A 13,464-nucleotide genomic window follows, 5' to 3' on the forward strand; every position below is an offset into this window, starting at 1 on the left:
CGCAACACAATTTCTGGTACTCAGCTTGCTTGCTAGTGCTACTGTGCCGCCCACTATGTGTTGAATCAATGTTGTGTTCTTGATTTGCGGGGAGTTTGGATTAACAATTCTGTTTCTTTCTTTATAGTTACTCCTTCCCAAAAACCAACCAGGAAGGAGTTGGCAGTCCGGGCCCGGCAGCGGAAACTGCAGGCAATTGTAGAGGCCTACCGCCGGCTGGTGGATCAGGCCGAGGAGGAGGAGGAGGAGGCGGCGGCAGCAGCTGCTGCCTCTTCCAATGCCCCGGGCCCCAAGCCTGCAGGACTACGTCGCCGTGGTCAGGCAGCCGCCCGCCGCCGCATTGTTACATCTTCGGCGGCCCCCCCACAACAACAACAACAACAACATGCATGCAAGTGTAGGTGCCGTGATTTCAAAGCAAAGATTCTCCGCCGGGTAGCGAAGTTGGAGGAGGAGCGGAAGAAGCAGGAGGACGGTCTAGAGGAGCGTGTCAAGATACTGGTGGACAAACACCTGAAAGCCCGCCGGCTTTGAAATGGACCCTGTTTTTTGCCCCTTTTTTAATCCTTTTGTTGGTGGGTGGGATGTGGGAGTTGGGGTGTACATTTGGGTTGAAATTTGGTTGGGGTTAGGGGAGGGTAGGGACAGCTCTGGGTCAGGGGGTTACATTTGTTATATATTTTATTTTTCTATTATCATTATTAAAATATAAAAATAAAACAAAGATATTATTTTCACAAGAAAACATTTGAAGTTCATTTGTGTTTGTTGGGGGGGTGGAGGGGGGACTGTTTCACCAAATAATGTACGTTGTGCAACATGAACATGCACTACGAACGATAAATTAAGTACTGACTGCACCTGTAGTAGTAGGGTCACAAGTGCATAAATAATTTATATTATTAAATAACATGGGAAAATTGCCCATCACGTGAGTCTGAAGTTACTACTAGTATACTTTAATTCCATGCACATTTGCTCAGAGTCGGCTAAACAATCCTATGCAATGCATTGCATCATTCCTTTAACATACCTGTCCTAGTTGTCAGGGAAGAGGAGCTCGTCCTCAAACTCTGCGCGTTCAGACAGAAGTAGGTCATGTAACCCAGTAGTGAGGACGTCTTCTTCACACTCGCTTTCTTCATCCGGCGGTGATTCACGTACTTGATAGTCTGGTGGTATGAAGCGTTGATTCATTTTTATCATTGTCAGCCGCTCCACGCTTTTGGGGGAGAGACTAGTCCTTTTCGATGTGACAATGGCACCAGCAGCACTGAAAACCCGCTCAGAGGAGACACTGGCTACAGGACAAGCCAGATACTTTATCGCCAGCCTGCTCAGCACTGGCCACTGTCTCCTTCTTTCATACCAATAGACCAATGGGCTTTGCTCCATGAACACCTCTGTTGTGTCATCCAGATAGGCCTGAACCATCCGCTCAATGTTCATTGGTGCTCGGCTTTGCTGGTCCTCTTTTCCCTTTGCAACAGCAACGGACTTACCCATCCCTTTCTGTAGAAAAAAAGCAGTTATGCTTTTGGTTGGGTCTGCTGAATCAGATCGTGTAGGTGCTGCTTTTGGTACTGTTGGTGCCTGCTGGAAAGCAGACGCACTGCTCTCACGCTGTGAAGAACTTGCGTCAGGAGTACTTGGACTGGCCTGGGCTGGCAGTGGCAGGCCTTTAAGTAACAGCCGTTCAGTTTCTAACTCATTAGCTTCCGCAGCTATGGAAGTTTTGTACTTGTCAACATCCTCATCTGAAAATGGAATTACTTCGTTACTGCTGACAAATAATTTGTACCGTGGATCCAAGATAGTTGCAGTTATGTAATGTTCACCTGACACAATATTGTTGAGCCTTACATTTTCACACAAGCGGTTGACTAAGCCCTTGGCTAAGGTATATGCATCAACTTTTTGTTCGTCACCTTCGTATGTTTCACAGACCTCCTTCACCTGTTGCTCAAGCATGTACAACAATGGGATGGCTTGGCCCATAGTACAGTCCTCCCTGCTAACTGCACGTGTGAAGACCTCAAAGGGTTGTAGCATCTCTGTGATGCATTTAATGAGGTCCCACTGCCACATCTCAATGGTCAGGGCTTTAAGATTAACAGTAGGATCCCCTAATCTTCTTGACATGACATAAGCATTCAGTGGGATGTACTGCTCAAAGAGACGCTCAAGCATGAAATAAGTTGAGTTCCAACGTGTTGGGACCTCCTGTATCAGTGCTTTGACTGGCAACCTATGCTCTTGCTGAATGACCCGTAGCAGCTTCCGTCCTTTGAAAGAATGGTTAAAGTGCGTGCATATTCTTCTGCAGATGGCCATTATGTTGCTGACTTTGGCTTCATTTTTCAGAAAGTCTTGCACGACTAAGTTTATGCAGTGTGCCAAACAGGGTACCCTGAAATAATGTCCTTCTCTCATTGCCTTCACTACATTACTGCCATTGTCGGTGGAAACAAAACCAATCTTAAGGCCTCTTGGTTTCAGCCATTCAAAGACCTTGTCATTAAAGTCAGACAAAATGTTTTCAGCAGTATGACTTTTGTCCATACCAAACATGGCTATAGTTGCATGTCTGCGCGTATCATTAAAAATTCCAGCAACGTCACGGAGGCCTGAAGTTAACTTGTCTTTAACACCTGCAAAAGAGATCCAGTGTGCGGTGATGCACATGAAATCTGTAGCATCGCAACTGCTCCACATGTCTGTTGTCAGGTGGATACAATGGACAACACTCTGTTGTAAGGCTTTCCCAATCAATTCCAGCACATCGTGGTGTAGTGCTGGAACAGCCACTCGGGCAAAATAGTAGCGACTGGGAACGTTCCATTTTGGGCAGAGGGTTGCCACTAATTCCAGAAATCCAACAGCCTCAACAAATGAAAATGGGAGAAGGTCCAGTGCTAACATTTTCGCAAGTTTGGCATTGTATAAACGTGCTACTGGGTGGTTCCGCTCGTACTTTCCCTCCTGCCTTAACATGCTAGGAATGGTAAGCTGCTTTGCATGTCTTTGAGTTGTGCTAGACGGACCACCTTGCATCGCAGACTTTGCACTCCTTGGTGTTTCCAGCTGACTCTGGTGCCACTGAGAAGTTGCAGATGCGGAGGATGTGGTCTTTACCACTCCAGTGCTGGCGACAGGGGTCGATTGTGTACCACTCCTAGATAGAAGGTCATCGTCTCCCTCTTCTTCTACCTCCTGATCAACCATGAGTGGACCTTGTACCACTGTATCCCCACCAACACGAGTGCTAACATTTTTTAAGCTTGCAAGGTGGTTCTCCCACCTGATCACGTGTGTTTTTTTCAAATGGGTCGTTTGGCCTCCAGTCCCATAGTTTGTACCAAGCTTACCACGACTAACATTGGCATGACAAATGGTGCATACAGCAATGTTCTCCTGAACTGGGTGAACCGTAAAGAAGTCCCACACTGGGGAGGTAAACTTTTGTCTCCTGCCATAGGAAGAGGAGGACCCACTGCCAATGCCGGATGGACTGGAGGATTGTGGAATTTCACTATGGGACAGCTCAGTCCTAGTACTGCCACTACCTCCTTCTGTTGAAGTGGCGCTTCTGCTGGATGTCGGATGCTGCCGGGCCTTCGCTGTTGAAAAAATTGGAGCTGGTGTTACTGTGGGTGTTGAGTGTGTAGGAGTTATGCGTGGTACCTGCTCATCAGTCATTGCAGCATTTCTGGATAGGGTGAAAATGTTTGTCTCTACATCCTCTGCACCAGGAATAACGCTTGTGATGATGACAGTGTCAGACCCGTCTTTATCACCAGCAGTATCCTGCTCACCTACATCGACCTCCATAAGTTCAAGCCTGCCTGGAAACTTCCTTTTTCCTAGCATGGTCTTCTTGGGATGTCTCTCCTTTGAATGCGCAGATAGTTGTGGCTGCCAATCCGTATCAAGGTCATCGGAAGGGATGCTTTGCGAAGAACTCGATGCACTAACCCTCCTTTCCCTTGGTGAATTCAAAGGAAATAGATCACCTACAGAAGTGGCTTCCTCTTCTTCTTGCTCGGAAGGAGGCTCTACTTCCTGAACTGCCCCGACTTCGGGAGGAACAACTACTACTATTTGGTGCGGAGATGGTGGTTGTTGTTCTTGAGGAAGTACTATTGCGGGCTGGGGTTTTTCAACAACAACTGTTGCGGGCGGTGGTTGTGGTTGTTCAACAACTGTTGCGGGAAGTGGTTGTGGTTGTGGGTGAACAACTCCTATTGCGGGCGGTGGTTGTGGTTGTTGAACATCTACTGCTGGCGGTGGTTGTTGAGCACTTCCATCTTGCGTGGATTGTGTACTACTTTGAGACAGCGATAAGTTTAGTTCTGGCTCAGTATCACTGCTCGCAAGCAGAAGGCTGGCTACCTCTTCGACCCTCATCATGTGCTTGGCCCTGGGATGCTGGCTTGCCCCCACTAATGCAGATGTGCTGGTCCCAGCTTGCACCCCAGACCCCGCTGCTGCAGGCGTACCTTTTGGGGTGCCAAAAAAGGTTTTGGGGTCCATACCAGACTTAAGTGACACTTCCTTCTGCTGTTCCTTCTTCGCAGCAACTTTCTTTGTGGTGGAGGACCTGGTAGCTTTCTTAGGGCCCATCTTCTTCTGATGTCAGTCAGCTCACAGCAGCACAAATTGCAGAGATGTCTGGTCAGATGAGTCACACACCACACGTGGCGTACAACTGAAGGACGTCCGTCTGGCGGTAGAACGAGCGATGGATGAAAAAACAACCAGCACCTCCTCAGTCTTTTTTGTGCACCTACAAGTAAAGAAGGCAGAACAACATCAGTCAAACAAGCAGTAAGGCAACATGAACAATTGAAAGACACACAGGTCAATGTATAAAAGACAAAACAGAAGACTAATAATACCAGTCCAGCAGCACCACAGCTCAAAGGCCACATGAAGTCCAGAAAGAACCAATAAAGTCAAGCAGGCCTATAGATACCAATATGGACAGAAAAACGAGGATGCCTGCTGCACATGACAGGTTAATGTGCAAGGAATAAATAGCCCATGGCTAAGACAGAGGTTGTAAACATAACACCGCAAAAACACATACAAAGAAACCCCTGCCCAGGCTCCCAAAACAACAACCAAATGACAAATTCTGTTTTTTTGGGTGCACAAGAAAGACCTGCAACATTTTTGAGAAACTTTTATGCAACTCGGGACATATTGTCCGCGAGAATGCTAAATCGGCATGTTCGGCAGCGCGAACGGAATAAAAAGTCGTGTTCGCGTTCCCGAGCAAGTACATTGAGTGCGCGAACACGACAAAAAATGTAAGTTCACGTGCTCACATGGTGCGAAGTTACCAAAACTACCCAAGCTGTATTCCTAGGGTTACCTAATGGCAGAAATTGACAGAGTATTTAAAGTTTAAACACACCCAAAACCAGAAATACCCCACACATAAAAATAAGATTTTCTATATCAATCCAAGCCATCCATGATTTTCACATTAAGGGTACACCACAAAAACAGTTGATTAACTTTCATGACCCTATGAGTAGTACCTATGGCCTACTGCCAGAGTAGGCCACAAGGTTGGAGGCCTATGCCTATGGCAAAAGCACAAAGGAAGGACACACAAAATGGCCGCCGACATAGGGCCTGGCCACCAACAACAACATGGCAAAATCACAAAGGATGTATACACAAAATGGCCTCCACCACATGGCCTGGCCACCAACAACAACATGGCAAAATATATCACAAAGGAAGCATACACAAAATGGCCGCCACCACATGGCCTGGCCACCAACAACAACATGGCAAAATCACAAAGGATGTATATACAAAATGGCCTCCACCACATGGCCTGGCCACCAACAACAACATGGCAAAATAAATCACAAAGGAAGCATACACAAAAAGATCACCACCATAGGGCCTGGCCACCAACAACAACATGGACAACTTTACAAAATGGCCTCCACCACATGGCCTGGCCACCAACAACAACATGGCAAAATAAATCACAAAGGAAGCATACACAAAATGGCCGCCACCACATGGCCTGGCCACCAACAACAACATGACAAGAAAGAGAAGACAGACAATAATGCCTATGGCAAAGGGACAATGCTTTGCTTCAGAAAATGTACACACCACACCACCGCCCAAATTGGTCACCCCACCCCAAAAAAAAAAAAAAAAATAACAGAGGAGAGAAAATGGAAGTGGTCCATGCTCCAAAAAGAGAAAACTACTACCAAAATGAGAACATAACATAAATGAGGAATTTTTAGGTGCACAAGAAAGACCTGCAACATTTTTGAGAAACTTTTATGCAACTCGGGACATATTGTCCGCGAGAATGCTAAATCGGCATGTTCGGCAGCGCGAACGGAATAAAAAGTCGTGTTCGCGTTCCCGAGCAAGTACATTGAGTGCGCGAACAAGACAAAAAATGTAAGTTCACGTGCTCACATGGTGCGAAGTTACCAAAACTACCCAAGCTGTATTCCTAGGGTTACCTAATGGCAGAAATTGACAGAGTATTTAAAGTTTAAACACACCCAAAACCAGAAATACCCCACACATAAAAATAAGATTTTCTATATCAATCCAAGCCATCCATGATTTTCACATTAAGGGTACACCACAAAAACAGTTGATTAACTTTCATGACCCTATGAGTAGTACCTATGGCCTACTGCCAGAGTAGGCCACAAGGTTGGAGGCCTATGGCAAGAGCAAAGTGGCTGGAAACATTAAATGGCCGCCAACACATGGCCAGGCCAACCACAGAAAGTTAATACAATGAACTCATGCATGCCTACACACTAACTACATGGGGTACTAGGGTCAGATATTGGCTTAAAAATTAGAAACATTTTAAATTCCACAAAATGCAATGTTAGAAAAAAATTACAATTTGGGACCTCATGAAAGTACAGGCCTCCATCAATAATTTCATTCCAGGATTGAATACTGTTGTTAAAAAAAAAATCAAATCAAACAAGCACAAGTCTACATCACTCATACATTACACAAACTTACTTGAAAAAGAGAATTCCAATTCAAAAAGTCCTCATTAAATCCAAGGTAAATCAGTAATGCAGCCAACACAGACAGAAAGTGATCCTTCCAGCTCAAAATCCAAAGGAAAGTGAGCACCACATGGACAAAGCACTGGGAGGAGCCTGGTGGACAGGAACAGGAAGTTGTAAACTCAAGAGCCCTTCCTCCTTACTCTGCAAAACAAGAGTAGAAACAAAAAGAGGGGTCCTTCCCCCCTAAAAATAAAGCCAAAGGTACAACTTTAAGGTTTTTTGCTTTTTTTTCCTAACCAAAATGGTAATTTATTATGGTTTTAACATGCTCGCGAGTTATTCTGTGCAAGAATGCAGTTTCTGCGTGTTCGGCAACTCGATCTTACCAAAAAGCATCCTCGCGCATCCTTATGACGCTATCTCGCATCAAAATGACGTTATCGCGTTCGCACAGTCGCACGGGACTGTGCGAGAGTGTTTCCAAACATGGTGGCACAAGCGACCAGGAAAAAACGAACGCAGAACGAAGGTAAGCCATTGCCGCGCACGCGATAATGTTATTCAGCGCGCGAGAACTACGCTACGCACCGGATCGCGGAGTTATCGACAGCTACGCGTTCTCCGCGGAACGCGGAGCTGCCGAAACTCCGCAAGCTCCGCGAACGGAGCGTAGTTCTTCGCCCAGGGTTAATAAAGACTAAATGAACTGAACTGAGTTGTCAACAACAAACTGAATATCCATGTTAGCATTCCACATGGTCAAAATCACTGGGTTGTAGTCATTGATGTACTTGGACTCTTCGTTTCTTTTTAAATTGTATGTATTTTTTGGTGATTTCCTCATCACAGTATGTCGCAGAGAAGACATCAAATTATTTACTCTTCCTTTAGAAATCACTGGTCGTGGAAACCCGAAACACATTTTGTGTAGAACTTGTCCTTGTTTCTGAATTTTCGACGACAGTACTTTCCACAACGATGGGATTGAAAGCGTAAAACTTGTTGCCTTAAACTGTTTTCTTCGGTAGTTTTCGGAACAGCACATGTTGAATACTCTTCAATGAAGCTCATCACTGTGTCATCCGAATCTGTTCCAAATTTGGGTGCATCTTTAATCCACAACAACATATGTATATGAGGAGCACCTCTCGCTTGATACTCCTTTCTCCAAAAGAAATCCAAAATCTCTCCAAGGGGAGGATTTTTTTGTTGGTAATAAAAGACACCATAGCTTCAAATCTATGATTGAAATATCTGCATACATTCACTGGATCCAAAGAACACAGTTCTTCAGGTGTTTTGAATTCTATATTTTTTATGTTTGCGTTGGCCTCTTGTAGAAATTGAAGTAAGTCGTCCCATGCATACTCAGCACAGCTAAGAGTGAGGAACCATGTAGGAGTTCCTAAGTTTCTTAGCATACATTTCAATTCCCCATGACGACGGAACCAATACCCGTTTGTACCACGTTGACATGCCATGAGATTGATTAGCTGAGATTCCAAAATACTGTCTTGCAGATTGACTTTCTCCATAAAGTCCCTCGCCTAAACATTTTGCAGATGTGGTCCACTTTTCAGTATATGGTTCACTGCATAAGAAAGCCCAGACAAGTCACTTTCATACAGTAGATGAAACAAATACGGAATGCATTGACGAAACCTTGGATCTTCAGCATATAATCTTAAAGTCCGGTATTCAGATGCAGGAATTTGAAGTGGTCGATCGTCATATCGTCCACCATGACCTGTTGGAAATAACTGTGGAAAACAACGAGCTTCCAAACTTTCTTCCCATACACTAATGGGACTTCCTTTTGCTGCTTTCATTTGAAACAAGTCAATTGCGTTCCCCATTACTTCTTTGGAATGCAAAGGATGAACAGTATAATGTTCATATATTTCTTCACTTCTAGACACATCAACTTTTTCAATTTGGCCGGCTGAACAATAACTGTCTTCTTCTGCAACTGTTTCCTCTGCTCCAACACATACATGTTTGTAGTACTCACTGTTTTTGACCAAATACAACGTTGCCTTTTTGACTTTCCTAACATCCACTAAATCTTGCCAGATTTTCTTACTCTTTGTCGGAACCCCATTAACTAGAATAACCAGAGGTTCCTCTTCCACTTTTTCTACACCAATTGTATCAATATTTTTCTTGAAATCTAGAGGCAAATAAACAACTCTTCCTTTTAATCCTCTCTGTAAATCTGAAGGAGGCAATTTCCCTATCTTAGGCTCCATGCGAACAATAGCCTGAAAAGGATGCACACATTGAATCAGAATAGACTCATAGGTATTTAAATCCATCAATTCAGAAGGAATGTCTACCAACTCCAGATTATTATGAACAGCTCTAGCAGGCATTCTGTTTTCATTTAATTTATTATAACAATATTTACAAATACATTGATGGGAACCCAAATCAAAACAATTTTCTACCAACAAATAAGTTGCAAAATCCTTCCACTCATTATTATTTACCTTTTCGCTTTTTACATATAAATCAACTAATCTAGTCTGATGCTTATAATGAGTTCTTCGACAACACACACAACTAAAATTTGGCCTTTCTCTTGATTTCACCTTAAACTTGGAAATTTCCTGGTCAAACTTTTCTGTACTTGAAATCTGTACATTGTCTTCAACATTATCTTCTATTACTGTGTCAATTTCTACACTATCCTCTTTTTCACCAAAGTAACTTAACTCAATTTCTTCACAAATGTTCTTCACATCTAACTCAGTTCCATGCAAAAGAGCACTGTTTAACTGTTTAAGCTTAAGTGCTGGACTTTTTGCATGATACAACATTCTCACTAATTTCCTCATTTTAGTATGATGCACTGCTAACATCCTAAAATGATGAAAAACACTCAGACATACTTTTCTAGAAAGACAAGCCAGAATGCCCATGCAAACCTGTGTTTTCTCTTACTCTGCAAGGATCTAAGTCTTGCAACATCTTCATTTTCTGTTTTAGACTTTTCTTACTATATGTCCGTAAGAAATTACGAAGCAAATCGATTGAATCCTGTTGCACACTACAAATACTACTACACTTCCAAGTGTACACAGGACCCTTAGTACGTCTCCCTAAAACTTCATCAGCTAACACCTCCTCTGCATCTCTAGACACAAGTTTCTCTTTTTCAATCGGACAACCGTCTTTCACCTCATATGCTCGACCACTGGTATCAACTCGATGCACCAAAATATTCTCCTGGAAGTAACTCTCCTCATTAAAAAATGGCTTACAACTTGAACTATGCATCCATTCTCCAGAAAAAACTTTACAAAAATTAGTCCGATTAATTATTCTTTTGCATCTACTGTTTGATTTGAAAACATCAATTGCCTTGTTAAGTATCCTAATTCTATTGATTACTAAAATAAATAATTTTTTCTTAACTTCAAAAGCCTGATCAACAATCTTCTCTACACTTTTCTTTATCTTGAAAAAAGCAGCTCTCTGTTTACCTTTCTTAATATTTTTTAACAAATTTAAAACTACCCTATTGCGAAACATTCGTCTACCAATGTCCCTAAATTGGTTTTGCCTTCTATTCCTATACATACTGTTCTCTCCTGCTCCAGTATTAACATTTTTGGGGGGCCTCTCCTTCTTTTTCAAATTTGCTCTCTCCTTCTGTATATTCACATTTCCATTAACATTTTTTTTTGATCTACATATGTTCCGAAAAAAAGACTTAGTTGTCTTACCAGGAGCTTTTTTGCTGTTTTTTGAAGTATTTGTTATAGGGGAGTGCTTTAATTCCGTTGCTGTTTTTGATTTTTTCCGCTTGTCATCTTTCCTTCTCCTCTGCCTTGAGGGCATATTTCCTTACTATTGAAATCTTGATTTCAATCTGTGGTAAACAAAAACAATAACACATTATAGACCACTATTACCAAACAACAAAGCAATGACAATAAGCAAGCGATATAAACACTAGTTTACAACATATCTAAGTTTATACCACAGCAACTATGTAACTAGGAGTAAGACAGAGAAAAAGAGCCAGAGGGAGTAACACAAAGAGACAGAGAGAGTCAGACAAAGAAACAGGTAGAGGGAGTAAAACATAGAGAAGGAGTAAGACAGACAGAGTGTATAATATGTTGTAAGACAGAGAAAGGATGTAATAGGGAGAGGGAGTAAGTCAAATAAAGGGAGAAAGGGAATAAGTCAGAAAAAGGGTGTAACAGGGTGGAAGACAGGGAAAGGGTGTAAGAGGATGTAAGACAGAGAGAGGGTGTTAGAAGGGGAGAGGATGTAAAAGAGACTAAACCAGAGAGAGGCTGTAAAAGGGAGAGAGAGAGAGTAAGTTTGAGAGAGGGTGTAAGAGGAAGTAAGTCAGAGAGAGGATGTAACAAGGAGTAAGTCAGACAGAGGGTGTAACACAAAGAGAGGAAGAGAATAAAAAAGTCAGAAGGAGGGAGAGAGGGTGTAAAACAGACAAAAGGTGTAATAGGGAGTAAGTCTGGGAGAGAATGTTACAAAGAGAAAGGTTTTAAGAAGGAGTAAATCAGGAAGAGGATGTAAGAGAAAGTATGACTTACAAATTGCTGTAAAAAAGAGAGAGAGGGAATAAATTAGAGACAGGGTGTAAGAGAAAGTAAGTCAAAGAGAGAGTGTAACACAGAGTCAGGATGTAAAAAGGAATACGTCAGAGAGAGGGTGTTAGAAGGGGACAGGTGGAAAAATAAAGTCAGGAAGAGAATATAATAGAGACTAATACATTGTTGATAATGCTTGGTAAAGAAATGTTGGTGCATAAAGGAATTGTATTTTCTAAATGAGTGAGGTTTCAGTAGTGTAATGAAATGCTTATACATATGACCTGTGCTCTGTTTTGTAAATGTTATTTAAAAAAAGATTTCGGGCACATGAATTGGTTTTACATTATTGACAAGGATTAGATAGTATCTGCATGATTAAAAATGAGGTTAGGCCTGTCCAGAGGTGCAGAGGAGGTAAGTCCTGTGTCCAAGAGTGCTGTGGACAGGACTCACCTCCTCTGACCCTTAGACAAGCCTCACCTCCTCCGTGCCCCCTGGACAGGCCTCAATCTATTGGGTATAATAGATGGTAACAGGATGCAGATGAGGTGAGACCTGACCAGGAGTACAGATGAGGTCAGGCCTGTCCTGGGGAGCAGAGGTGTTGAGGCCTGTGTCTAAGAGGGCAGTGGAATGGACTTCATGAAGCCTCTCCCCCACTGCACTCTTAGACACAGGCCTCACCTCCCTTGCACCCCTGGACAGGGCTCTCTCCCACTACACTCTTGAACACAGGCCTCATCTCCTCTGCACCCGTGGACAAGCCTCACCTCATCTGCACCCCTGGACAGGCCTCACCTCATCTACACCCCTGGACAGGCCTCACCTCATCTGCACCCTGTTACCATCTATTATACCCAATAGATTGAGGCCTATCCAGGGGGCACGGAGGACGTGAGGCTTGTCCAAGTGTCAGAGGAGGTGAGTCCTCTCCACTGCACTCTTGGATACAGGCCTCACCTCCTCTGCACCCCTGGACATGCCTCACCTCACCTGCACAATCTACTTCCTAATCTGAGGAAACACAGGTGACATGATTGTGAAAGGTTCAAATATATCTATTTAATCTTGCAGACACTATTTATTCCTTCTCAAAAATGTAAAAGCTATTCATTTGCCCCAAAATCGTTTTTCCAATAACATTTAAGAAACACAGCGCTCGTCCTATGTACAAGCATTCAATTTCACTACTGAAACATCACTATTTTACAAAATACAATTCCTCTAACTTACAAATGTTGATACCAAGCATTATCAAAAAACATGACACAAACCAACAAGAAAGAATCTCAATCTGCTTCCTAATCTGAGGTATCACAGGTGACATCATTGTGAAAAGTTCAAATATATTTATTTAATCATGCAGACACTAATAATTCCTTCTCAAAAATGTAAAACCCATTCATTTGCCCCAAAATCATTTTTTAAATAACATTTAAGTAACAGAGCGTTCGTCCTATGTACAAGCATTCAATTTCACTACTGAAACATCACTATTTTACAAAATACAATTCCTCTATCATGCAAATGTTGATACCAAGCATCATCAAAAACATGACACAAACCAACAAGAAAGAATCTCAATCTGCTTCCTAATCTGAGGTAACACAGGTGACATCATTGTGAAAGGTTCAAATATATTTATTTAATCATGCAGGCACTATTTATTCCTTCTCAAAAATGTAAAAGCCATTCATTTGCCCCAAAATCGTTTTTTAAATAACATTTAAGTAACAGTGTGCACGTTCTATGTACAAGAATTCAATTTCACTACTGAAACATCACTATTTTACAAAATACAATTCCTCTATCATGCAAATGTTGATACCAAGCATCATCAAAAACATGACACAAACCAACAAGAAAGA

At 42.6% G+C, this 13,464-nt stretch overlaps 1 protein-coding gene across 1 annotated transcript; it reads right to left on the bottom strand.

The window, feature by feature from the left end:
• Nucleotides 1-1,038: 1,038 nt before the first annotated feature.
• Nucleotides 1,039-7,264, bottom strand: LOC144752567 (zinc finger BED domain-containing protein 6-like). The gene is made up of 2 exons (XM_078640455.1): nt 7,036-7,264; nt 1,039-4,786 (listed from the first exon to the last, which is right to left on the bottom strand). Exon 2 carries the CDS (start codon nt 4,621-4,623, stop codon nt 1,039-1,041), a length of 3,585 nt encoding a protein of 1,194 aa, XP_078496581.1. The 5' UTR covers nt 4,624-4,786; nt 7,036-7,264.
• Nucleotides 7,265-13,464: the final 6,200 nt, after the last annotated feature.

This window comes from Lissotriton helveticus, chromosome 5_1 (assembly GCF_964261635.1).
Source record: "Lissotriton helveticus chromosome 5_1, aLisHel1.1, whole genome shotgun sequence".
In the NCBI taxonomy this organism is placed as follows: Eukaryota; Metazoa; Chordata; class Amphibia; order Caudata; family Salamandridae; genus Lissotriton; species Lissotriton helveticus.